At 39.4% G+C, this 27,862-nt stretch overlaps 2 protein-coding genes across 4 annotated transcripts in view; one reads left to right on the top strand and one right to left on the bottom strand.

Annotated features, from left to right (window-relative positions):
• The first annotated feature begins 4,261 nt into the window (after positions 1 to 4,261).
• SOD3 (superoxide dismutase 3) lies at positions 4,262 to 5,773 on the top strand. The gene is made up of 2 exons (XM_069012199.1): positions 4,262 to 4,404; positions 4,855 to 5,773. The coding sequence occupies exon 2, from the start codon at positions 4,872 to 4,874 to the stop codon at positions 5,595 to 5,597; it is 726 nt and encodes a 241-aa protein (XP_068868300.1). The 5' UTR covers positions 4,262 to 4,404; positions 4,855 to 4,871; the 3' UTR covers positions 5,598 to 5,773.
• Positions 5,774 to 6,466: 693 nt separating this feature from the next.
• CCDC149 (coiled-coil domain containing 149) overlaps positions 6,467 to 27,862 on the bottom strand; it is a 53,024-nt gene continuing 31,628 nt past the window's right edge. For all 3 annotated transcript variants that reach the window (XM_069014329.1, XM_069014327.1, XM_069014328.1), the window contains exons 9-13: positions 26,955 to 27,099; positions 20,053 to 20,129; positions 14,901 to 15,008; positions 10,024 to 10,608; positions 6,467 to 9,397 (exon numbers count right to left, since the gene is read on the bottom strand). In XM_069014329.1, coding sequence (XP_068870430.1) covers positions 10,025 to 10,608; positions 14,901 to 15,008; positions 20,053 to 20,129; positions 26,955 to 27,099 — 914 coding nt within the window. In that variant the 3' untranslated portion in view covers positions 6,467 to 9,397; position 10,024. The remainder of the gene's footprint in view (positions 9,398 to 10,023; positions 10,609 to 14,900; positions 15,009 to 20,052; positions 20,130 to 26,954; positions 27,100 to 27,862) is intronic.

Below are 27,862 nucleotides of genomic sequence, written 5' to 3'. Positions count from 1 at the left end.
AGAGGAAAGGATAAACTTTTTATAAAAGATCAGGGAATAAATGCAAACACAAATAATAACCTAAATTATCTAATAGCTGGGCTCCATCCCTACTTTTTACATTACATATTTGTATTTTATATTCACATGTGAAGATTAAATTCTGTTAAATTAGGTTGACAGAATGAGTTTCTGAATGCAGCTTTTTCTAAAAGCTTACTTACAGATCATCTCTCCCTCACTCTCATGAAATGATTTCTTCACAAGCTATTAAAGAGGAAGAATTTCAAGAATTTTTCAAATTGGCTGATGCAGAGTAGTTTGACAGTTGCATGAGCTTCTATTTTCAAAATAAATTATTCCCTAGAGAGAACAGTGCTGTTTCCCTTTTGTTTATTTATTTATTTAACTTGAGTTTTGTTATGGGTAATGCTCTGAAAAGTTGGAAATGCTTATAGCTCTTTTGCAAGAATATTATAAATGGATGCTTTTTTCAGGCAGTAAATATTTTTATTTCTTTAAATAGAAATACCAAGTCAAGGAACAGGATTAAACAGGAAGAATAAGTCATGACCAGCAACAGATTTTCCATTTGCTACAGCAAAATGTTTCATTTCTTTTCTTTTTTTTCTCCATCGGAATTGCAAACCAGTTGCTCCATCATAATTCCTGCAGGATGTGGTGCTGCCCACAGCCCAGTGCCAGCCACATCTTCCCCATGCAGGTGAAAAGGCTAAAACAGCTCAGCCCAGGGCAGAGCTCCCCTCGTAAGCACCAGAGCTCATCGAGACGTTCACAGGCTGTGTTGGACAACACGATGGGCAGTGAATAGCCAAAGCCATTGCGCCTTCATGGACACCCTGACAGCACTGCTGCCTTCCGTGTCCTGCCCTCCCTGACAGCACCGCTGCTTTCTGTGTCCTGCCCTCCCTGACAGCACCGCTGCCTTCTGTGTCCTGCCCTCCCTGGCCACACTGCTGCCTTCTGTGTCCTGCCCTCTCTGACAGCACCGCTGCCTTCCGTGTCCTGCCCTCCCTGACAGCACCGCTGCTTTCTGTGTCCTGCCCTCCCTGGCCACACTGCTGCCTTCTGTGTCCTGCCCTCCCTGGCCACACTGCTGCCTTCTGTGTCCTGCCCTCTCTGACAGCACCGCTGCCTTCTGTGTCCTGCCCTCCCTGGCCACACTGCTGCCTTCTGTGTCCTGCCCTCCCTGACAGCACCGCTGCCTTCTGTGTCCTGCCCTCCCTGGCCACACTGCTGCCTTCTGTGTCCTGCCCTCCCTGACAGCACCGCTGCCTTCTGTGTCCTGCCCTCCCTGGCCACACTGCTTGTGTCACTACAGCTGAAAGCCAATGCTGCAGGCTTGAAATGGCAAAAAGTGCCCAAAACCAAAGGAGCACATCAGGTGGCCAAGGATCTTGACTGTTTCCCTCAGACTACAAATGTCCTCTTTCTTTCAGCTGCTCCAGCCTCCACCATATGTGAAGAAAAGCAGTCAGTTCCATCACTCACTCCCAAAGACATAAAAGTTTCTTCCCTGGGTGTTGTTTTTATGGAGAACCACTCTATCAAAAAACCACAGAGAGCAGATCCAAGTGCTGGAGACATGAAAAAGGCTACAGCTTGCTACAAAAGGATTCTCTCCCATGTAGTGTTTTCCTCATTGTATTTAACTCTGTGCTGGACAAATCAAACAACATTAAGTCAAACGGCAGGGTAATGCAATAGGAATGGTGTCATTGCAGAAGAAGCCCACCAAACAACCAACCCTGAAGGTTACAGCATGGATTGGGAGCTTGTGAGCAGAGTCTGGTATATAGTTCACTGTAAAACAAAATTCTTCCTATGTGGTCTAGAGAGCCTTGCAGAAATTGTTTTGACTAGTCTGTCTTGTATAGCCCAGGAAACTTTAGGACATTGCTTGAAACTCAGGATACAAGAGATCTTGTAGAACTGGAACAAAAGCAGAGGTCTGTTTTTTTTAGAGCAGCGATTGTAACACAAGTGCATGGTCAGGTCACTGTGGGCTTTCTTCCCAGTAACTGCTGTCTGCTTTAAAGGCTGTCAAGCCCATTATTGGCACCTCTTTGTAACCAGAAAATTAAAACACAGGCAGTGGGTAACAACAGACTTTAATGACACACCTGGTTCGTACTTAGGACCATCTTTCAGACTCAAAATGAATGCCAAATCACCCTGGCAATTGTACTCCTTGTAGTTATCAGCCTTTCTCCTTTTTAAAATACATCTTCCTGACAGCAGCCCACAGCTACTATTTCCTTTTCATTCTCTGAAGTGCAGAACACTACAAATACATCATTTTGCTTTGCTGCAGTCCCTTATGTCCCTTTGATCATCTCCTTTACACCTTCTGCATTTCTGCTTCCCTCCCTCATGTGCAGAACATCAAAAAAGAGCAGCAAGTAGGTTTTTCCAAGGACAGAATCCCAGCTGGTGTAGGCAGCACAAATGCCACTGAAGTCAGAAACATTGCTGTACCTATGCTAGCTAAAATTCTGTTCAAAATGCCTTATACTTCAATTAAAGCTTTACAATTCTCTTCTTGGAGTACTGACTGCTGGCTCAGGAATTTCCTTGTAAAAGTGTTAAACTCAACTGCAGTTCACTACTTTGTGACTCAGAGTAAACAATGAATGATGCTTTCTTCCTTCCATTTGTTGTGACCCCATAAAAAATGGCTTATGCTGCTAAGAAATAATTTTTCTAATAGTACCTAGACAGGATGTTTGCTTCCTGTATTTTACAAACTTGAACCAGTCCCCTTTGCATTTGGCTAGTTTAAGCTCAACATTTTTTGTGTCTATTTATAAAACTTCCAAATGCTTTAAACCCAAGCAATCTCATAATATTACCACACTGCAAGTATAGGTTTTCCCAGCTCAGAGACTGCCAGCGAATGAAGTTGGGAAGACCTGCAAAGGCAGCAGCATTAGGCTTGGGGTGATGGGCAATCCTGGCGCTTGGCCTCTCTGAGAGTTCAGCTCCCCCTGAACACTGCACGGCTCCCAGGAGCTCAGTGATCCCAGAAACTTGTAAATACCCTGAAGAAATACCAGTTGTCCTGTTTCATAGATTAGGAACTGAAGCCCAGAGCTAAAGTATCACATTCAATATCCCAATATTAAAAAATGAAGTTAGTTAATTCTGTATTTCCTGTTCCTGGCTAATGATCTGAGTAGCTGACATTCCTTTAGCTCTACTCTCCCTCATACATAAAGAACAAAAATTGTCTCTCTCACACAACTGAGTATCTTGGATCTGATGTAGTATATGATATGTAAGATTAACACACACACACAATTTTACCATTGCAGAAGCTGACAGTCCCATTCCTTACTCAGCTGGCAGAAGACTTGAACAGGGGAAAGTGATTTTCTTGCATTGAGAATTGTTCCAGAGTAATAAGAGCTACTCTTTTCTCACTACAGAAATCTCACCCTGTTAAATTGATCTTGTGACATACAAATCCACATTTCAGCTATGACAGTGGGAAGTGCTGTAGGGAGGACAATGCCCCTGAGAGGAGAGCATTTCTTAGTTCATGGGATGATGAAACACATGTGAACTCTCCATGTTCCAAACAGCTTTTGAGCAATTCCTCTGCACCTCTGTCTGATGTTGTGCTGCCTCAGTACTGCTTACTGCTCCCTTAGGAAAGAAATCACTGCTAGTTTCAAAAAAAAAAAAAAAAAAGAAAGAAAGAAAAAAGGAGCAGAAGGGCTGCAGAGGAGCAGGTATCTTGGTGAGTAAAGCAGCAGATACTAACTAACCCTAAAACTTCAGAGCAGCATCCCTGACACATACCTCAACATCTACAGTTTAAACTCAGTTTCTAAATCCACAAATCCACTTTTGTGTGCATCCATGTAGAACAGTTTATGTTGCTCAAGGACCAGTTTCCATTTTGATTAATGAATAAAAATGCAAACCAGCTCCACACAACCAGCACACAAGCGAGCAAACTGCCCAACTGTGCTTTAATAAAGCTTCTTCTTCTCCCCTCCCTGCCTGCTGAAATTCACTTGTTTTAGATGAGAACATGAAGTCATCAAAAGGCAGATTAATTTCAAAGCTTCATAGCCTTTTCCCTCTTTTTTTTCCTTTTTTGAAATGCTCGTAAGGACCGAGAGCCAGACTAACAAACTCACCAAGAAAGGATAAAGCGTTCACCCTGCCCAAAACAAAAATGCCTGGAAGCTTCTCCCCTCCCTTCCTTCTTCCCTCTGTCCCCGCCTCTCTCCCCTCCCACAGTTCTCCCGCCTCCCCTGAGCCAGCGTTACCTAATTTCTACACAAACACGCAGTTTCTATAAGCATCACCTTCAAGCAGCTCTGGCTTTCTGTCTGATCACATCTTGGTTTAGGGGAGCAGAGGCGAAGAGCTACTACTGAGGGGTTCTGCAAGGTAATCAACTTGTTGGATTTTTACTTTTTGTTTGTAATGCCTAACTAGTGGTTAAGTAGATGGACCAAGAAAAAACTCCTGGCAAACTGTCTTGCTGGAATTTGTTGAAGTAGAAAAGCCTCAGTACAAACTCAGAAATAGATTTAAAAACATTTTGGCTTGCTTGCTTCCTGCAGGAAAACAGAGGCAGTTTTTAAGATCAAGATCTAATTTAAAATATATAATCGCTAACATTTCTTTTAGTCGTGGGTGCCAGTTGTGCATGTTTAAATACACATATGCATTCTGATTTCGTTTCAGTTCATCACATTAGACAGGTTTAGCAAGCAGCAGTCCACTGGGACCATGTTCCAGCTGTTTCACTCAGCTCCCCACCGGCTGCATGTCTCTCTCCAGCCATACTGCTGCAAAATGCCCTGAATTCTTTGTACCTTCCTGTATCTTTTGCAGACTCTAAAACTGCCAAGATGCTTCTGATTCTTTCTCTGGTCACTGGGCTTGCCCTTTCTGCCTCTGGTGTCATGACAGACAAGGAAACTGATCCAGGGCAGGAGTCATTGCATGAAATACAGAAACAAGTGAACGACCTCTGGCAGAATCTGCTCTACCCAGTAACACGTGGTAACGACACTGATGGGATGATTTATGCTACTTGTGAAATGAAGCCCAGCTCCAAAATAGATGCTGACAAGCCACAAGTGAGTGGACAAGTCTTATTCAAGCAGTATTACTCATACGGAAGATTGGAAGCCATTTTTTACTTGGATGGGTTTCCACTGGATAACAACCAATCTAGTAGAGCTATACACATCCACGAGCTTGGAGACCTCAGCAATGGCTGTGATTCCACAGGAGGACACTATAACCCTTTCAGAGTGAACCACCCCCGTCATCCAGGAGATTTTGGCAACTTTCTTCCTAAAGAAGGCAAAATCAGAAAATACAAAACAAACCTGTTTGCTACAATCTTTGGTCCATATTCCATCATGGGCAGATCTGTTGTGATCCATGAGCAGGAAGATGACATGGGCAAGGGCAATAATAAGGCCAGTTTGGAAAATGGAAATGCTGGGAAACGTCTGGCTTGCTGTGTGATTGGGATAAGCAACAAGAGCTTGTGGGAAGAGAAACTGCCTGAGGTTATGGACAAGAAGAAGAGAGGGCTCAACAAAAGAACATACAGCCAGGCTTAGGTGAAGTCCAAAACACCAGCTACAGCTTGGGCAGCCCAAAGTAACTCAGGCTGTGCCATTGCCCACTAAGATGCATGGCTAAAGGATTTCCATTTGCTTGCTCCTGTATGAAATCCATATCACTTTTGTAGAGCTTTCTTTCTGTAAGCCCATCAATAAAACCAGCATCAACTCAACATTATGAGTGTTTTCTTGAAGAAAAAAGATTTCCTTTTATGCAGTTTGGGAGTTGAATGGATGTAAGAGTGCGGATGGATAGGGTACATGGGCTAAAGAATCTGTGTGCTGCAAGGGTCTCTTAAGGGATCGTTAGATACTAAAGGAAAAAAAGTAAGAATTTGCCTCTCATTAGACCCTATTCTGTAGTTAGGCACCAACTTGAAAAGCCTCTATGCTGTTAACAGTGTTGGGTGTGTTGTTCCAAGACCTTGGTAGTGGACTTCCCCTAGAAATAAGGGAAAGTACAGAAATTCCTGTGTTGAACTTCAGATCCATTATGTTATTCTACTTGTGTAAGTCTCCAGTCTGTGCTTGTCAGTAACAAAGTTACATACAACAGTTATAATGATGCTTAGACAATGATGATAAAGTTAGCAGATCAGAGAGAAATATTTTCAAAGCAAAAAAATACTGGGTGTGTTATTTCATACTAAACTGTAGGAAGTAAATCAGTCAGCTTAGGCTGGGAAAAGTGACAGTGAAAAGATTTAAATAAGATTATTTTCAGACTTAAAATTCTCACTTAATAAGGCTTTACTTTTTAAATTTAACACATCCCGGTGAGAATATTAAAACACCACCCCATGGCTATCATTCATCTGATACTAAGAGAAAAGGAAACAAGCAGGTAGAACAAGTATTATCAGGAAATGTTTTTATTAAAGATGACAAAATCTATTAATATAGTTTAACCATGTTGTGCTGTTAATCCAGGCAGCAACAAAAGAGTGGTTTGCAAATAAATTAGACTGCATAATTTAGAAAGCAAACTACAAAACAAAGCTGGTAAACAAAATTCTATCTTTTAGAAATGTAGCAGATTTTCAACTTAATCTCAGTTAAGATTTTGAAATACATTCCTGAGCTCATAGGGATTAAAGAACTTCCACTGTCTTTCTTACACAAATTCCCATATGCTTAAAAATAGTCTCACTTAGAAAAGAAGCAGCATTCTAAAAGATGCTTCTTAATCTGTCATTTTCACATACTTATTTTACAAATTCAGTGAACATCGTTTTTCCAATAACCACAACATCATACTTTGAAATGAAATCGTTCTCACAGATAATGCATGACTTCACTTTTATGTAAGACAACCTCCTTAAAATCAGTTTGTGAAATGCAGCTTCTCCATACTCCTGCCCCAAAATTCCCTTCCCAGTTTGCTTCCCCAAAGCCCAGCACCAACAAGGCTTACACGTCTGGTTGTGATTTCTGCACTGGTAAAGTAGTAGTAAAAGGGAACACAGGTCTTTAAAAAAAAACAGAACAAAACAAAACAAAACACAAGACAAAAAACACCACCCCTCCAAATCTAAGTTTGTGTTGAATCCACAAAAATCCACTGGTTCAATTTACTGGGAAAAAAATAATAATTGCTATAATAGCACAACAATATCAATTAAAGCAATATCCGAGGAAGATACTGACAAGACTATTTAATTACTTATTACCTAGTGCAGCAACAAGGTCTTACTTTTACAAGTCTCCTTGCTTTGAAGTCTTGTGTTCCTGGGAGAAGGCTAAAAATGTAGCTAGGATACACATTTGCTAGAGCAGAAAGGAGAGGGGCAGTATTGCAGCAGTGGCATCACACTGGAAATGAGGTTTTCTGAGATCTGTGTATCTTACTGGACTTTAGTGATTGCAAAGATTTAAGAATGGCATCTAAGAGGGAGAATGGTATGAAGACAATTACCAAGATGCCCTAATTGTTGGATTGTACATCAGTATGCTCTCACAGAAAAGACATACTGAAAACAATCAGCAAATGAGGCACTAAAAAGCTGTTGATCCAGCACTGCTTCAACCTTACACCATGCTCTTCATTAACTAATAGCATTAACTGGCTGTTAAGGGAGCATGAGAAAAATGCTCATTTGCACATCTCTGACATCTCTGTCAGGAAAGACAGAGGACAGGGAAATAATAAAAGACCCTCAACATTTCTGAGCTCAACTATATGAAATCGTGACCTTCTTACTTGCTTGCCTCAGTTCTGACTGCATTGATATTTAGCTCTGTGCAGGATCAATCTGTGAAAGATGCAAAAAATACATCTCAAATAAAATGCTACTTCATGTGACATTCAGGCATTAGAGGAAAAAAGTCCTGCACATTCTCCTGGAGATTTTAGTTCCTACAGCTATTTTTCTTCTGACTATCACAAAAATGAGTCAGTAATGCAGTCAGTTACAATTACTGGAAACAGCTTAACACTCTTTCAAACACTTAAAACTCTTCTTGTTTTTTTTTCAGGTAATGAGGAATTTTAACAGTGATCAGGATAACAAAATAAAAACTTTTCACTGCTTCATGTCCCTAATATGCTTAAATATTTATAGAACTTTCATTCCTAAGGACTGCTGCTTAACATTAGTGGAATGCTGCAATGTCCAATTACCCGTAAACACAAAGTAAACATATTTGAGGAGCACTGTAAGTATGGCTTATATCCTGCAGACAGACACTAAAAGGGTTACACGAATGCACCTGCTAGGGAAAACACATGAGAACAGAGACAAGCCACACTTTTCACCTTCCAACTATCACTGCTTATATTTATATGTAATAATTTACATACAGCCTTTCTTCTGCTGAATACAAACCCTTCATGGACTCTGACACCTTGATTATGCCAGCACATGCTAGCTCATCTTACACATACAGAAGAGTTTGTCAGTACTGGTAATATAAACTCTCTTTATTCAGTAGCTGACAAGTGGGCTGTAAAAACTTGCAGCTGGCAGTTATTTGTCAAAGAGGTACTCAATCTGGGAGAGATTTTCCTTTTTATTAGTAGTATTTTATTAAATTTGCTTTAATTTTCTCTGATTGGTTTTAAGTTCTAGGAGTGAGAAATGAACATTTACAGACAATTAGGTCCCAAGCCAGCAGAAAAATTGCCTTGACGGCTGCTGGCCCATAGAAGCTTCACAGCTGCAGAGACTATTCCTTATGCTACAAACAGGAGAGGAAAGACCTGCCTCCTCTTCCCCAACAGCTGCTAACTTCAACATTAAGTATTCCCTCGTTGCTGCCTTCCTAGAAGCAGAGTGGCACAGCTCCAGCACCAGGACCAAGCTAGGGAATGACACAGCAGCTCCCTTTTCCCCAGTTATTATAGGAACGTTTTTCTGTGACTAAACCTCTTCAAGAGAAGAAGTTTAAGAAAGTGGCAACAATGCAAATAATCCCTCTATCATACCATAGACTGGTGAAATGAGGAGGAAAGGAAGAGTTATGCCTAATTCCAAACAATAAGAAAATAAAAAAGACACAAAATTCCTTTAGAAAGGAGAGCACAGATGGAGTAGGCTAAAATCTATCACCCATTAACTAAGCCCAAGGACCCGTTCCAACTCCTGTAAGTAGAGGAATGCAATTCCAGAAATTGACAGAGCCAAGTAGTTGGTGAGGACATCACTGGTTCTCCTCTTGCTGTTTTCCTTGCTTTGGAACAGCATTGCTGTTTCTCACGGTAAGACTTATGGCTTCTCTGATGATGATTCCTTCAGAGCTTCATTAAATTGGGCTCTCAGTATCTGGTGAAATAACTCCCTTCATTTTCATGAGATGAGCTGGGAGAGGAAAGGAAAAATTTTGTCCAGTTGACAAAATACGAAGGCATAAAGGTTTGTAATAAGAGAACTATTATACACGCAGGGATGGTTTTCAGAAACTTCCTGTAAGGGAATAGTGATCTTATTCTAAGGATATACTTACAGTCACTATATGTAAAGAGAAACAGAACACAGTCTAAGAAAGAAGAAAAAGCTTGCAGCCTTAAGATGCCTCTCAATTTATCACTCCAAATTTTTCATCCTTGAGAGACACCTATTACCAATACAATACAGTCTAGCACTAGGACCATACACGTTACAGGAGCCTAGTGATAACAAGATAAATCATTATCACTGGCCTCTTTACTACACTAATGTAAATTACATCAATCTCTATAGAAACTTCAAATCATTACAAAAAACCAACATCACTAAACTGCTTCACTAATTCTTTCCCCTGGGTCATTTACAATTTTGGTACACTACAGCCAGAACTAACAAAAAACCATCTTTTTTAAAGAATTATTAACACTTCAGTGTAAAATAATCAACCCTACAGCACACTATTTCACTGATCATATCTGCAACAGCACAGACACTGCACAAGGATTACAGTGAGATGCTCAAGGGCCTGGATTTCATACCTCAAGCCAAACTGTTATCCAAATATTCACGGTTTTCAGCAGCATCAGATGGTTTCTTGTTTTCAGATTCAGAAAGCTCCTCAAAGCTGTTATTTGTGTCTGCAGTTGTAACACTGAGCCCTCCATGCCTTCCAGCATCCTCAGTATGCACCACATCCATGGTGCTGTTATTTTGATCCCCTCTTTGATTTGGAGTTTCACAATCTCTCTCTGAAGTTTTGTCATTGTCTCTAAGGGCCTCAGTTTCACCTGTTCGTTCATTCTCAGAGTTTGAGGGATCTGTGGGGTCAGATGGATCAGGGGTGGAAAGTGGGAACTCTGCCTCTGATGAATCATTAAGCTCTGCTCCAACTCCCACATTCTGCTCCCTCACAGGAGCGCCTTCTCTTTTCCCTTCCAGTTCTGCAACTGCCAGTTTAATTATCTGACTTCCAAGCTTGTTTATGTCTTCTTCCTCAGAAGGTAGCTGGGGTAATGAAGGGTAAAAATGTTTATTTTGGTTTCTGTTATTTAAGTTTGTTCCCTCTGGAGCCAGGGACTCACTTGCAACAGCATAAGTTTCATCACGTTCTCCCTTCTGTTCTGCTGAAAGAGAAATAGAACAGCAAGATACTCGAGTCAGTTGGAGGCATTTGTTAAATATCTGGTCTGAAGAATATTACTACCAGTGCTAGACCACAGAGATGTTTATTTCAGTAAGGAATTTTTAAGAGTGCTTCCCTATCCCTCCCAGGCCTATTTCTTAGACAACAAACAATCAACACTAAGTTTCTTGCTGGATCTGACCCTGTTTTGGATCCTGTCTTTTCCTAATACCAGTAACTTTAAGAGTCAGACAGTACCGTACAGCTGCTTGTAGAACAGCAAAGTCAGGCAAACTTTTTCAGAGGAATATCAACTCCAAGCAAGGCACTTAGCTATGGAAATTTTTGGCACAGTTTACCATTAATCCCACCATCACTACCAGTTTCAGGGGTTAACACGAGCTCCACTTATTTGGAGCTTTTCACAGGCTTTCATCCAATAATGAAGTTTTGTTATTGGTCCTGCAACACTTCTCCAAACATAGATTATTTGAATTGAAAATAAACTTGCGAAGTGAAGTAAGAAAACTTAGGAAATGCCAAAAATAAGTCTGCCTTGAAAGCTTAAAATGACTCTTGTCATGCAGATGTGTTACCTTTTAGTATGTAAGAATTTACTCCATTCTCTCACAGGAATCCTGCCTCACACGAGGATGGGACTGCCTGGCTGCAGAGGACCAGCCTACTGTCTCTATCAGACCTGCATAATTTAGAATTTGGAAGGTACTGATTGAATGAGAGCAGGGTTGCCATGAAGGGAACAGGCACTTATACTGCCATCAATGAAGCTAGGAATGCAACTCTGAAGAGCTGGAATTTAAGTCTGTGGAAAAGGCAGGGATAAATTAACTTTCAAAAGGTGATCACCCACTGGATCTAAGCCTCATTATCTGAGAAGTCAGCTGGAAAACTAGGAGCTTGATGTGCAGTACTGCTCTGCTTGTGCTGTACATCAAAGTGCTCCAAATGAGCCAAAATGTATGTACCTCAAACTAGCACTCGAAATTAGCAGGGACTCTGTGTTACTCTTTGCATGCCTCAGTTTCCTCCCTCTTAAAGTAGGATACCTCCAACCTTGCTGCAATGTTCTGAAGATAAATTGTCTCAAAGGACTATATCACCAGAGAAAAGTTTATAGAAGAACAGCACTGTTTTCTTCAGGGAATGCCTGAAACAGCACCCAGGCAATACAGCAGGGACAAGGCATTCAACAATGGAGCAGAAAAACCCCAAAGAGCTGTTCATTAGCAGCTGTGATGCTCAAGCACAATCCATCCCACAACACTATCCACCCTGTGCATCAGATAAAGTGAGATTTGGTGGCACAAGACAGGCTTTAATTCCTATGATTGTACTCTGTCATTATGCATGTTCACACAGGAACCGCGCAGTAGATCCTACAAACATCCACCATCCAGCTTAACTGAAACAATGATAACAAGTACAGATTAAAGGAAGCTTTGATGAGACCAGGGTAAGCAGATAGACTGGATAAAAAAAAGCCTGAAAAAGCCCTCTTACTATCTACAGATCTAGACAGAGCAACACGTGATGCATTATAAAAAGTTCTGATGAAGAATAAATGTTCATTTAAAAGCTAAAAAGATTTCTTGGGTCAAACAGGCACCAAATATCAGTACTACTCTTTAAAAGACCATAAGTGACCAATGTAACATGAGGCCTAATATATAACAATAAGTAAGAATTTCATTTCTATTCTGATTATCAACTGTTTTCACTCAACTGGTCATTCAATTAATAGGAAAATAAGAGTGGTTTTGTTTCTATTTCAGTAATACTTTAAACCAAGAGCATACTTGTTTGATGAATGAAGGCAGACAAACACACTCCTATGTTCTTTCCAGTTGCCAAGGTCCCCCAGATTTTGGAGGTACATGGTATAGATTAAAAATTGCAGTATGCACCAAGTTCCTAAAGCTCAACAGCAGTTATTCTCTGTGTAGAGCGGTACAAAAGGCACAAGTGTATCATTCCCATACAGATGCCGACTGCAGAGAAGTTGTATGACTTCAAGCACAGGGATATGCCCCACAGCTGAAAACACACTGAAAACACACTGATTCCTTTCCAGGCTTTGAAGGCAGCCTCAAAGATCCTTCAGAAAAAGCATCTGGAGCAGCAGAACAGGTTATTGTTGCTTCACCTACTGCTAGAAACTATGGTGTCCCCTGCACAGCTCGTCATAAATATGTGCTCATCTCTATCACCAAAAAGTTGGCCCAGTTTAATTATTACAGAGGTAACTTTTGTCTCAGTTTTCACTGCAGGTTATCAGATATATTGGGACACAGACAAGGGAAAACCCAAGCTCTTTGTGCAGGCAGAACAGTAATTTCTTTAGCTACTCCAGTTTAATGACAGAATTTCTGTGATTAACCTTGGTTCTCATTATGGTCATGGGACAGAGAGGAGGAAAGAAGGAGATGACCTTCTGAGAGCTGATTCTTCCTATGACTGCCACAAGTCTAATCCTTGTCTGTTTTTCCCTATCCAAGGCTGTTCTGCTCTTCCCCTGCCTATCTTTCTGCTCCTGCTCTATATCCCTTTATTTAACCAAACCCTACACTCACTGTGCCCATTTCTCATCCACCTTTCAATATTTTTTAATCACATCTTGCTTTCACTGCCAGCATTCCAATTCCTCACTCCTGTGCTCTGACCTCTGCTCAGCCACATGAAGGTCCCTTCCCACTCAGACTTCCATCGACTCTGTCAATCCCCATCTACTCTAGTGTTCCCACCACTTGAGAGTCCTGATCTTGGCCTTTCTTCCCTCTCTGCTCCACATTTTGTTCCTGCTAAGTTTACTTTATCTCAAAGGAATGGTGCATACAGAGTTTTACCAGCACTGGTGGCTGTGAATCATTGGTTTGCTTTTTAGCAGATGATTTGTAAGTGAATCATGTAGAATGAGGTGGAAACTCCATACTGTTTCCTCAGGCTGGAAACCTTTTCCCTAGATTTCAAATTCCTACAGAGTAACTGTTTGCATATTTGAAAAAAAAAAACTAAAACAAATTAAAACATAAAAAAGACAAAAAAAGTCCACCAAGAACCCCACGTGGTCATCAGTACTTAACACAAAAAAGAAGTTATTTGGCTGTCTTAAAAAAAAATTCAGCTGACGTAGAAAACACAGCATGGAGAGCTAAGGTTTGGCAGTGTTACAAAGCAACAGCAACAGGATCTGATGAGATGTGACAGGCAGATCAGACTGCCTGTCTGATGAGCCTGTAATCACAACTGTAATACCAGCCTCACCTAGGACAAATATGGAAAGAAAAAAAGCATAATGCCACCGAGTAAATACTTTCAGTAACTGCAGATTTAATTAAAAATCAACAATTAAGTAGGTAAAAGAATGAATATTTATGAGTTATTATTACTCACCAGAGAACTATTCATTACAGTTTCACTTCTTATTTTTAGCAAAAATATCAGCTGATCAAGATTATAAAAAAGATCAGTCTGGCTGTCACATATTATCAGAAAATGACATGGACTATAAAGTCAAAATTAAGCCACAATCTATTTAGTTTCAGGACTAAAAAATAAATTGTTTATGATGCTTCATGGTTAGCTGAGAAAGATCTGGGCATATCATAATGTTATGCCCATTAAAACCTTATCCAAATGCCAATAAGCAAATATAATAATCCATCTCCCATCCATTATGTAAAACTAAGGAAAAAAACATCAAGGTTATCAGCAATTGTCAAATAAAGTTAAGCTTGACTTTGAAGAGATGTTAACACTTGCTACTGGAGAAGGATTTTTAACAAAACACGTGTAAGACTATAAAAAAACCAGTCAATTTTTCTAGGAAAATTAGTTGGGTATTTCAATTTATCTTGTGCAATCAGGAAGCCATTCATCTAGACATCACCTATAATGCAGGAAAGTGCTAAACCAGTTCCACAGACTGCTTCCTACTGTGCATTTTAACTGAAGGAAAAAGTGCAGGAATCAGTTAACTGTAACACAGATGGCATGAATAACTTCTCAGAGTATCAAGTTATCTGGCAGGAAAATTCTTTGAGGTGTAAGACCTGATCCTTAGCCCTGTGCAATCTATTCAATAGTAACTTTTCAGTTGTTTCTTTGCTATTTGTACTGGGACCATCTATCTGTTTTACTTGTGGATGATGTATTCAATCTCTGTGACAACTGAAACTTTGCCTTCTGCTAACCCAGCATGAAAATTTATTACATTTTATTTGGAAAGAAATGAGTGCTCAGCTCTCATCATGTTCTTACATTCCAGGTGCTCACCTTGTACTTCAGTTCTCTGTGGCTTATCAGCAAACGCTAACAACGGTGACCTGGACCGCTGTATCACAGGCAGGGCTGGGTCACTGAATGTTATCGTATCCTTCCCACCTGGAACAATCACAGTGTTAGAGCTGCTAGTTCACCAATTACAAACATTGTGCACCAATGATATTCAAACATACCCTACAAATTTTTAACAATGTTATTGAAAAGTACAGAACAGGAAAAGCATCACAAATGATCCTTTCACAGCACGGAAAAAATACTCTGTACTGGAGCCAGAATATGCAAGGCAAAGGCAGAAAAGGTGTATGTTTTTATCTGCAGTACTGAGTAAAGGCCAGATTTTGAAAGACCAGGTGCTGTATGCAGCAAATTGTATTAGCAATTAGTGTACAATTAAAAATATTAACAATCAGATCATACCAAAGTAATGGATCACTTGCATACTATTACCAGCAAGTGTTCAGCAGTAACTGTAACTCTTTACTCTCTATTATCCTGTCTCGTGTGATACAAGCAGGTTCATCATTATGTAGCTTTACACTTCAGACTTACATATTATCCTGCAATGCTTCCTTAAAAAAACCCTAAAAACCTAGCATAAATAAGAGCTGAGGGAGCAAACAAGTACACATTGCTGGGGAACAGGAGAGATTTTAATCTGAAAATTCCAAAACCATTTCTGAGCATTTTCATTTTAAACCAAATGGAAAAAGGCAATTTTCCAGCTCTTTTGCAGACAAAATAGTACAAGAAACCCTTCATCTGAGGACTCTGCTGTAGATGCTTAGTCTTTACATATTTAAGCAATGCAGAAAGCAACACCTGCAGATCCTTTAGGAAGTCCTCCACTATTCAGGATGCTCATGTTTTTAGTGACTGACACTACCTTAAACCTAGAGGGGAAACGGCAGGAAATGTGCAAGCTCAGCTAAGCGTGGTGTTTGTGTGGCCTCCAGAACAAGTGCCAACTGATAAGTAATGGCTGGGGAGGCAGCAAGACACTGCTCTATTTATCTCCATGAGAACCGACATTTACGTAACAACTGCTTTGCCTCTCTAAATCTGTTTGTATGTTTCACCTTAAGGCAACACCCTAAATCTAATCACCCATCCAAGACAAAGACTTTCAAGAGAGCACCAGGTCAGAAGATACCCGGAATAAATCTGACTCTGAGAAAGTTCTGGTGCAAACTAAGGAATAATGAAAGTCAAGCTGTTCCCATGGAGTCTAACTGAACTACTCCAATCCCTAACTCCTTTTAAAGGCACTGGCTGCAAATACCTTGATCCTGAAGGTAGTAATAATGTGTTTATACCCTTGCCATGTTGGGCAATGCACTGCAGCAATATGAATGCAATTAATGCTTTTGAAGCATGCATCTTGTCAAACTCTGATCCCCCTGTCAAGTAAGCATCAGAATTCTGCCTTTGCCAGACCAGTAACAAAAACCAGTATTAACTAACAGCAGAGGACAACCCTACCACTAGAAGACAAAATTAATTAAAAACATAAAAAAAGGCAAAACAACCAGTATTTCAAAATAAAAAAATCCGACCAGTATTTCAAAATGCAAAAGCACCTAGATGAATGTACTTTCCTGTAACAGTGAAGGAATTTTGTGTTGGAAGAACCGAATCATACGGGGAACTCGTGGTATGAAAACACCCAACAGATATTCACACACAGTCAGAAGCAGCCACATATCCAAAAAGATACAAAAGAATCCAACAGAGGAAGTAAAAAGATGATGAATAAAAAAATTGGGTAGAGGTTTTAATATGAAAGTAGAAAGCAGAGGCTTTTTTATTTATTTCATAAAAAAAAGTAAAGCCTGAGCTGAAGTCCCTGAAGATTGCAAGACAAGCTTCAAAATAGATACTTCTTGACTTCCAGCCAGCATTTACACGGTAAACACATTTACTTTCACATTTTTCTCTGAAAACCAGCCTGGTTACAGAAAATAAAGCTAAGCTCAGTATCCACACATCTTAACAATAGATGTGGCCCAAAGAGTCTGATGCATATTTATTTATTACCAGTGATTCACATCCATTCATGAAGGAGGCACATAGGGGTACTGCTGCACTACTTTATGTGAATCGTGATCGGAAGCTGGATTACACACAATGAACTTCAACTAGCTGCTGTGTAAGCTCCATTTCATAACTTACATAGCTTCATGTTCCTCTAATGAATTTTTCAAGGACTATAGTGAAAAGTATACAGATCTTAAAAAACATATAAATTCTCAGTAGTAAATTTTTCATTTTCTTCTCCAGGGTTGGGTATTCTCTTATAACCTCTGCTGCACCCTATGCCACTGTAACTGGCTACAGCCACAGCAGCTGTAGACCCCATTAATTCTACCTTGCCTCTGCTCCATGCTGATTACTTCAGGGCAAGAAGCAGCACCGAAACTCTCTTATCATCCCACACAGAAAAAGGCTGAGTCATGGTTGGCTCTTTCTTGGACTTTTTCAGTGGAAGTCTGGAATTTTCAGGAAATGACAGATTTAAAAATAATACAGAATTACTTATCTGAATGTCTAATGACATAAAATTGCAAAAAGAAGAAGATGGTGTTTATTATGTATTATGATTGAATACATTTAACTTGTGTGCATATTTCAACCACAATGTAGCCAAGACAAAGCAAAGAATTAAATACTTTTGTGAACATCACATTCCCTGCTTCCTTCTCAAGAGAAGTAGGATCATAAAAAGAAATTCAAAAGTCAAATCTATGCCCAGACTTGCTTTCTTTTCAGCAATGAAAACGAATCTCACAAGAGATTCATTTAACTAAAGCCCATTTCCTAAGCAGGGCAATATAAAATCTGGTAGGCAGAACTTCCACAGAAAATGAATTATGTTACTGATTTCACCTTTTCAAAATCTAAATATGCACTTCCTCTTGATTAGTTCATTCCTGGCTTTCTCAAAAAGCAGATGACAAATATGTCACCTAGCAAAAAACCACAGGCATTCAAGATTTTTCTTCAATAGGATCAAGTATATTAACAGCATTTGGAAGATATTATTATCATGGTGACAGTGGATGTTATAAATGTTATATAAACAATGATGACTAAGTAGGAACATTAACTTCAGATTAAAACCCTGCAATTTATAATGTGCATTTCCTTCACTGCTAGAATGAACATCAGCTTTTATCTGCATTTTTTTTTTCCGATGACAAAAAATTCCACTCACAACCAAATAATATCTTTTCACTCTGGATTTAAGACTGACTAGAAGAGATACTCTCCGTGTTCTGCTCCTCACCCAAGCCAACATTCAGCTGCAGAATCTATTGTGGTATTCCCACACTGTTTGTTACACACTGCTGTTTTATGGAGCGGAAGCTTTACACGCTCTGAAAAGAAAACTGGTGACCCACCAGGTGTTGCAATGCTCTTTTTGACCACCTCAGGATTAGACTGCCCTTGGAAACAAAGAGCACTCCTGATTTAAAAGGCAAGGAAAAAATCAACAAAACCTCAGGCTCAACAGGACTCACAATCCAGTGTAAAATTCCTTTAGGAATATTAAAGATCATCCTCTCTTACTATTTCCCTTAATGCAAATGAACTTTCATGTAGAGCACCCTCTATTTCTCCTGTGATCATCTAACTCATTTGACTGAACATCTTATTCTGCTGGATATAAAAATGTTCAGATAACATTTCCATTTATTTACATGCAATGACAATATTTAACATACTGCTAAGATCAGTTACTAAAAATATACATTAAGCAGAACCTACTCCCAAATCCCACTGAGACATTGTAGCTCAGGCCTTCAGGCAGCAAAAGAAAGGAAGGAAAGAGACAGTTGTTATTGTATAAACATTAATTCGATGTTTTACCTACACAGGTCAATACGGTGCAAGAAGTTCCCATTTCCATTTTTTAAAATACCTTTTGCAAACATGAGAAATGCTGCATTTTAATGGAACAGTAGTTTTGAAAAACAAAACAAAACAAACAAACCCCTACAGTACCTTGAACTGGTGAGTTTGAGAGACATGTTTGTAGTAATGTACTAAACTGCATTAGCAAGGTCTTAGACAAACATTTCACCTTCATCTCTTGGAGACCTTGGGCAGGGACAAATGCACTAAGTACACTACACATTAGGTGACTAACTGTGGAATAATCCATGGAAATAGATTTGGACCTCTGGTTCTGGAAAGAGTCAAGCAGGATTGACAATGCCCAAACAGGCAAGCTGAAGTGGAAACACACCACATCAGCCCAAACAGCTGAACAGCATAGCTTTGTTACAAGGGCTCTTCAGCTCTGTCAAATGTTTTCTTCTACATGTAAAGGTTAGGTGGAAAAAACAGAGCCGAAAAAGTAGAAGCCTAAACCACTCTCTCCCACTCTTACTAGCACTCATAGGAACCTGTAAACAACAAAGCCTAATGATGCAAACACCACCAACAAAGTAGCATAATTTACAGTGGTTACAGAAGACACTATTAGATGCAATGGGAAGAAAAAAAGCAAAAAATTAATGTAAATTAAATATTGCACATTTTCCTAACAACAGCATCTATTAGGAAGCAGATTAATCTCCCATTACTTGAGTAATTCAAGACCAAATACAATACTTACGACACTACAGGGAACAAGCCTGTTCTGGACAGATGGACTAAAAAATTTAGGACCCTTTACATTTCCAGTTTCTGGGAGTTTATGATTCTACCGAAAAGCATTTTAAAAACAGTAAAAAAAACCAAACAAACATGGAAGTTAACAAGAAGTACAAAATTACAAAATTGGTTGAAAAACATAATGGCCAATAACCTATGCACAATTTCAGGCAATGTTTAAATAAAACAGTTCACTTTTTTTTTTTGCCTGCTGTCTATGGAAATAATTTGATTACTTCAATATTTAAACATTTCTTTTTCAGCACTTCTCATGTTATTTTCAACATATATTTGACTTAAGAGTTTACAAAGTCTAGTGATTTTTGCTTTCCACTTAACATTTATTAGATCTTTCTAATTTTGCAAATGTGCTGAATAGAACATTCACAAAATAACATTAAAAAAAATTACAGCCAGATTTCTCTTAAATGCAAACATACCCTTGGAAACAAAATAATGCAAGCTATTCTCTTGAATTTTTACTAACCTGGAAGACTCCATAAGCCAGCGATTTCCAAAGTTCTTAATTTCTTTTCTAGTTCGGCTACTCGATTACCTAGAATTCTTTGGAAAAAGAATAGTTGTTATACCAAGGTAACCAAAGCCCAATTGCTTATATGACTGCAGTTGAATTTTTAAGTTGTTACTTAACTAGTGCAGTAAAGCTGTGTACAGTCATCTCTTTTCACTAACAGCAATGGACAATCTCCTCTAGAGTTAAAAGAAAATTAAATATATTTGTCTAACCTATCCCATGCTTTTAAAAAAGCAAAAGGCCTAGGATGTACTGGACATTCAACCTTTGCAGTAAAGACAAAGAAAAGCAACTCACAATATTTCTATCTTCTTGCCTGCAAATACCACTTTACTTTCTTCATAGCTAAAACCAGAAAGTAAAAACTACAAAGACAAAATATGGAAAACTCAAGACAGCATCTAGATTGATTTTGAAGTTCCAAGACACAATTTTTGCTAGTCCTTTATTCAGGGAGTTTTCTCTATCACTAAAATTGCTTAAAATGGCAAAGAATATTTTTTCTACTACACCTTTTTTTGTTAAGCATTGAACTGCTTTCTACTTAACTAAAAAGCTTCAAGGTCTTTAGTGCCTTTATCACCCACTCTTAGTTTTCACTGCATTTCTTGGGTCATCTCTTCTTTTGTATCTGATTTCATACACAAATACTATTTGCAGTTAGCTCTCCTGCAGGATTTAACTTTTGGTCTTAATTCTCTCCCCGGATCAAATGAGAGATTTCTATCTTGCAAAGAAAGCTCTTTTCTCCAATGAATTTTTGTAAGTGTTTCACAGGCACAGCAAGTCTGCTAGAGTCAAAAGTCTTTAAATAAATCCCAAACAATACTCAGTAGAGTGAGAAACCTAGACAAGGCAGCAATTCTAAACATGACAGCAGAGATTATAGACAGCAAGTTTTACTCATCAAATTACAGCAACAGGATAAGTCAGTTAAATTTGAACTGAATGCTGAGAAGCAGCATATTCCACCCCAGCAGGGCAATAGGATCTTCCCATGCACACCAGAGCTGTGTAATACTGCACTGCAAGCTCTCCAGCAAGGGCTTTATGTGCAGACATTTGAGCACACTGGGAATGTCATTACTGACAAGATGGCAGATTCTGGGAAGGATGTGAAGAATAGCACACCCAGCAAATATCAAAGGGGCTAGAAAAATTGATTAACAAGGACTAAGTATTTTTGAAATCTCTACTGTGAGGGCTTTGCTAGGACACAATAAAAGCCTGTAAGTATTTTAAAGATTACAAAAATATCAAGATGAGAGACAGAATATAAAACAGAAAGAAAAAGCTCATAATAAATATCAAAGAAAGCACTGAGAGCTACAGGGGTGTGTGTCAACTAAAAAGAACAGTCCATCACATTCAAAAGCAGAGGAGAAAAGACATTCTAAAGCAGTTATGTTTATTTCCCCATTGAAACTCAGTAACCCAGTAGGTTAAAAAGGTTAAGATGGATCTACTACTGTCGTCTCCAATTAAAAGCAAAATTATTCAAGTCTAGATTTCACTTTCAGAATGTTTCCATCCAGTATGAGAAGCTCAGCCTTAATAACTCTATTTTCATAACCCTGACATCCAGCAATTGCACTCTGCAGTACAACACAACAGCCAACAGCAAAAGGCACAGAGCAGCTTTCAGGAAACTCCGCCTTGCACACTGGGAGCCTCTTCCCACCTCTCTGCCTAGGGCCTCACCAAGGATCAGCTAAAGAACGTGGAATTCCCCAGGCTTAGAGGGGCAGGGAAAAGAGAGACATGATGTAAGACTTCTTCCACATCATGTTAATTCTGGCAGGGAACTGACAAAACAATATTGATTTGGCTAATGTCACCACAAAGGAGTCAGAAGTTTAGCACTTCCAATCCTTATTATTCTCGTAAGTAGTTCACCAGTAGTTCCAGGGCAGAAAACAGGGGAAGGATGCTGCCCTCCCTGCCAGCTAGCCATACCACAGAAGGAAACTCAACCCTCTGTATCAAGTTATTGCTACTGCTCCTGTTATTCAGGTAATAAGAGCAAAGTCACTTTTCTCTTGCTTCTCTTAAATTTTATAATTTATTTATCAGCCGTCTCACACTATTTCTAAAGGTTTTGGAGGGAATATATCCAGATAATACCTACTGAATCCTCAGAAGAGGCACTGAGTTATTTTTTAACCTTCGTTGCAGGTTCTCATATAGAAGGATCATTTTGCATCTTGGAACAATGGTTGGCAGTAGCAGAGGGCAATATTTAACCCCACTACTTTAATTCAGGAAGAGAGCAAAATATATTCAGTGCTGAGTATGAGTCTAGTTTGCTTAAAAAAACCCATTATTTCAAGACAGGTATGGGAGAAATAAACCCTAAATAAAGCTGCAACTTCTATTAGAAATAATTTTTGAAAGATTAAATGCATAAGCTATTCTGAACACAACATGGTTTATCACATTTCCTGCTTTCCCCTGAGACCTCCAGATAGTTTGCCACCTCCATACATGTTGTGGGAAGACTGAGCTGTGGTGGCCTGGGTAGGCCTACCCGGGTAGGTATTTTTAAAGGGGCTGCACATGTTGGTAGCATCCAGTTCCCTAATCTCTTTTTTTATCTCTAGACACAGTGGACCAGATCGTTCAACTAAAATAGAAGGATCATGTCACAGACATAGGTGCTGATAGTTATTTCCATTGTTCTCTGGTCCTGTGTCTAATGCAACAAGGGAGCTAGTATAAACCTCCATCCAGGATAAGGTTTTACAGAAATCTGTTGTTCATGTAACAGCAGCAATGCTCCCATCTGACTTCAGAAGCTTCTTTCTGGCTCTCTCGTGCTTTCCAACATACATGGCCATAATCTGAAGGGAGCTGTGGTGATTTACAGCACCTGAGCTCTTCCCTTCACCTCACTTTTTAATTTAGATATTGCTACAGAAGACATACACCCTCATACAGATTCCATCACCTAAATGCCTGTAAATAGGTCTGTCACAGTCCCATATCTAGCTCTACATGTCACATGGAAATATGTGCTCAAGTTACAGACTGACACAATCATTTTTGTAATTTTGAACGTGACTGAACTTGCCCAAGTTAGAAATGTTAAAATTAGTGCAACATGTCTAACCACCAGACCAGCTTTTACACTGATCCAACTTGCACAGGTGCTGGCAATTGCAGGAACAAATTGCACTAAAAAGAGCACCTAATAAATGGTTTATTGCTGGTAGAATAAAAAAGGGATGTTTATCCATTTGCTAAGAGAGTTAGGACCATTTGGTTTTGCATTTATGTAACTGTTTAATCTTGCAACACACTACTGCGTACAGAATTAATTTACAACTGCCTTTTCAAATTAAGCTAACAGGCTTGTAAGGAAAACCACAGGACATTACTTGAAGTTAGCATTACTAGCTACCAACCACCTTGGAAAATGATCTGTTTTCTTCCCTAACCAATTCTTTTTTTCTGAAAACTGGGGCTAAAAAAATAAAGGCTGGATTTACCCTACTTGTCCCTGGGCACATACTCCCACAGTTCCTTTTATCATGCCCATCTTGAGAAGAGTCGCAATAATAGTAGTGTGTCTTTTCCAAGAACAAGTGGCAATGGATGTTTTTAACAACAGTGTAACAACAGAAAGTCAACTTCAACAGAATATCCAAATTCTAATCTACATTAAAAAAACCCATTGTCTTGTCATTGCTTCAGTTATTCAGAAAGCAAATCCACCATTCTGCTACTGTAAACTTATACAGTCAACTCTCAACAATCTGCAAGCAACCAAAGAGGTCTAGACCTTAGAGTAGGTTAACTGTATGGAGGAAAGTAAGTTCATATGGTCTGAAAAATCTCATTTACTGATAGTGAGAGAATCACTACTAGGTCATTCACCTATCAAATATCAAATGCAGAATTTCCTCCATGAAACGAAACAATCACCCCAAAATCTCATCTTTTTTACCCAATAAATCTCACTTTCTTCAAACAACAATCTGAAAGGGTAAATGTGTCCTCCAAACATGCTCTTTGCACAGGGAAAGACTTCTACCTTGTGATTTATGTAAAACTTTTTGTCACTACAATTTTCTCTAGCCTCATATACTTCTCAACTTCCTCTTTTGAATGGAGAAATGTCTTCAACAAAAGAATGCATCTTCTACTAGTAGCAGCTTATGAACCAGTCAATTTAACTGTGCACTGACCATACTCTCACATTTAACCATCTCCAACAGGTGGGCAGTTTCTTCCCCATTTTCACAAGTCAGCAGACCTTTTACATGGCAAATAAGTGTCCCTATTTATTTGCATCTCAAAGAAAGGATATTTTCCCTTGATGTCCTACCTGCATTTCCCTTTTTCACTTTAAATTTTTATGTCTTAGGTGTTTCCACTTGTAGTGGTTTCCATTCCTCCTAGCTCCTTAACAGCTTCTTTAATTCACCTAAAGCCAAAAGTGACAAAAAGAATGAGAATACTACATAGGAATGTTTTTGAGGTTCTTCACTCAACTTGATCAGGATTTATCTTTCTTTTCTTTTCCCCCTGAACCATCCTGATGGTATACACCTCGGCGCCAACCTAACACAGTACTTGAGCTCGAGGCACGAGCTCTGGTGAGCCCCCGGTCACAGAGAGTCCAGCTGCGTTACTTCTGTGCGTCGCTGAAGCGACTTCAGCATCAGGAAGGGTGCTGCTGCCTGGGCTGGCTAGCTGGCTTCTCTGCAGAGGGAAACACGGCAGGAGCCGATGGGATCGGCTCACGTTAGCTCGGACACAAAGGAAGAGAGTAGAAGTTTCACAACCCGAACAAGCTCAGAAGGGATGGAATGCGATGGGATGCTCCCCCGAGGTTTGTCCTCAGTTTTATAGCGAATTTGAAAACTGTGCTGAAAGGGGAAAACAACCAATGAGGTACAAGCCAGGGAGAGGATATAATTTAGCAAGAACCACTGGGGAGTTACAACAAAGAACCAGTGAACAACCGAGTAACCCAGAATTTTCCCGAACCGAGGGAGGCGGCTTGTACCCAGGCATCGCCCAGGGGGTGCAGCTGAGGCTTCTGAGCCGCCCATTGACCCGCCCTCTGAGTCTGCCTCTTCGGGAAACTCGATCCAGGGGATGGGCTGGGATTGATTGGCATCACGATGCCCCAGCCCCACAGTGGGCTGGGTCACAGCAACACACCTCTACAGTTCTGAGAACACTCCTGACCTTGGACTGATATGGACTGTCATTTCCCTCTAAAACCTGATCTTCTGTTGGCCAAAGAATAGTAGTTTTTGTATATATTTAATCTCTACTCTGATGGCTGTATGTGACCAGTTGGGCATGCAGATGCCATCAGATAAGAATCTTATCTCCTCGTGTGGGTTATCTCAAGACAACCATACTCTATAGTTGAAAGAAGAAAGTGTAGTATCAGAAAATGAAGCAATCATTGCAATGATATTTGAGAGCTGCAAGAGACTGCATATCACCAAAGAGAAATACAAAATTAAGAAAGAACTTTGCAAAAAAAGAAAGATTATGCAAAATAAAACACTGGGTAGTGATACAGCATCAGGATGTAAACGGCAAAGATTGGTTACACCTGGAACAACAAAAGCTTTTCTCTGGATGTTTTCCTTCTGATGTTACATTAGTAATAAGAAGGAAGTAAGCAGGTGTTAGCCCTTCTTTACCACTGCTCTGTGCAGCAACTCCTCTTGCATCACAGGACAAGAATTGACTGAGCTGCCATCAGGTTAGATCTGGGCTACATTTTCACCCCTTTATTCTCCCTTTAGCTGATTAGGCATTCGTTGTCTCAAGAGTATTAAGAGTGGCTATAAACTGCTCCTCTGCTTCTGTTGCTACATCACTAAGAATTATGCAATGGTGTCTGCCTAGTATCTAAGTTATCAATTTTCAAAATGAATCATCCATTCTAGTGTAATACAGTTTACTTCAGTACTACACCTTTTCAGGAAAGATGTCTGGCTGTTGCTGGCATCTGGTCCTGATGTGTTTTTGAGAAGCCTGAATAACCTCTGATTACCAGTAGTGACTCAGGGTTAAAAAAAAACAAAAAACAAAAAACCCACCAACAAAAAAAGAGAGGGGGTGAAACGGAGCACAAAATCAAGGAACACTTCCTAGCTCTGATTTTTATATACTGTATAAGGACAATAATATCAGAATGTCAGAAAATGTGTCAAAAATTTTTCTATTCTGCCATGATAGGAACTGTACAAGCCACAAAGAATTCTACTGATAAGCAGAACAGCTAAGAGTAAACAAATTCACCTTTAAAGTTCAGTTCAGATTTTATAAAAAAACTATACAGTAGCAATCCAACTGTGTTTATCTCCTTCAACTTTTACCAAAGTAACTACAAAAGCAACAGGTATCACCTGTATGACACAGGCCACTGAGCGTGTGTCAAATGTTACAGTAATCCTTTCAGACTCTTTCCTAGGAGCAACACTAACCCCACGAGTGTTCATTAGAATATTCCTACACTGACACCCAATTACCACATATCTTCTCTCCAGTTCAAGGGTGTCCTTCCTCCCAGCAGCTTTTCTTTAGCTGTCCCTACAGATTTCCTGCTAGAAGTCACTCTTTGTTATTAGAATTTGTCTTAAACCTGAGCAGCAAACCAATCCTTGCCTAGCAGAGGCAGACAGGTCTCTGTCAACCCCAGAATTTAAGATAAAAGTGTAATTTTTCCCAGATCACATATCTGGTCTTAAAAGCTAAAGAATCCACCACTTAACCATGACGATGAATTTTCTGTGAAAATGAATCTTCCTTTCCATTTCCCTTAAATTTTCTCCAAACTAGCTTTTCCATAGCTTGATATTTTACTTACAAGTCATGCCACCTACTTGTTGGTTTGCCTTTGGTGTTGTATGACCATGTTTTTTTCATGGATGGTTTCCAGTAATGCAGTGGCCAGTGATTTGAGATCTGAAATGGATTGTGGTGTGGCTGGTAGGCTACATCCATGATCCTCCGACAACAACTCTTGGACTATAATGTTAAAAACACAAATGAGTTCTGGCTTCTCATGCACAGAGATGCAACACAAACATTTACTTAGCATTAAGGAAATATTCCAGTTACTTAAATGAATACTTATATTTTTCCTTCAATTAACAAACAAATCCAAAAGACCAGAACTGTAATCTCTAGCTGGCATAAAGATGGAGGCTTTCCAAGCTGATTGTTATTCCACAGTAATAGCCAGAACAAGTCTAGGCAGACACATCTTATATTAACTTGATTCTTCTTTTGGAAAATTCTTTGTGCTCAGAAGGATACAAAATCATTCTTCTACAGGCCTAAAAATTGGTAAAAACTGGTCATTAAAACCAAAGCCTCCAAGGAATATTTTATATTGATTTTTAGAACCATTATATCCTTCAGGTTATTTAAGACTGATGTGAAAATACAGTCACCCACGAACTCTTCCTCTGCAACTTCGAGTCTGTACCTTTCAGCCAAATTAGGAAGTTCACTAGTATCATTAAAATTTGTAACTAGAACCTGGCTCTGCTTCTTTAAATATATATAGATAGATATGTACATGTACGCAAGTACATGGAGAAGAGGATAAAAGAGAAATCAAAACCAGAAAAATTAATTTCAACTTACCATGACACTTACTACTGATCTCATGTGCGTGTATGAATATACCTACATTTAAACAGTAGGGTGGCAAGGTATACTGTTTGCTTCAAAGAATTTTCTCATTCCCTTTCTTTCCTAATCTTGATATTTTCTTTGAAACGGG

Source organism: Aphelocoma coerulescens, chromosome 4, assembly GCF_041296385.1.
Source record: "Aphelocoma coerulescens isolate FSJ_1873_10779 chromosome 4, UR_Acoe_1.0, whole genome shotgun sequence".
Classification (NCBI taxonomy): Eukaryota; Metazoa; Chordata; class Aves; order Passeriformes; family Corvidae; genus Aphelocoma; species Aphelocoma coerulescens.
This window is presented reverse-complemented; position numbering and strand designations above follow the sequence as displayed.

Coding starts and splice junctions, on each gene's coding strand:
- SOD3 (XM_069012199.1), top strand. CDS start 4,872: ATGCTTCTGATTCTTTCTCTGGTCACTGGGCTTGCCCTTTCTGCCTCT.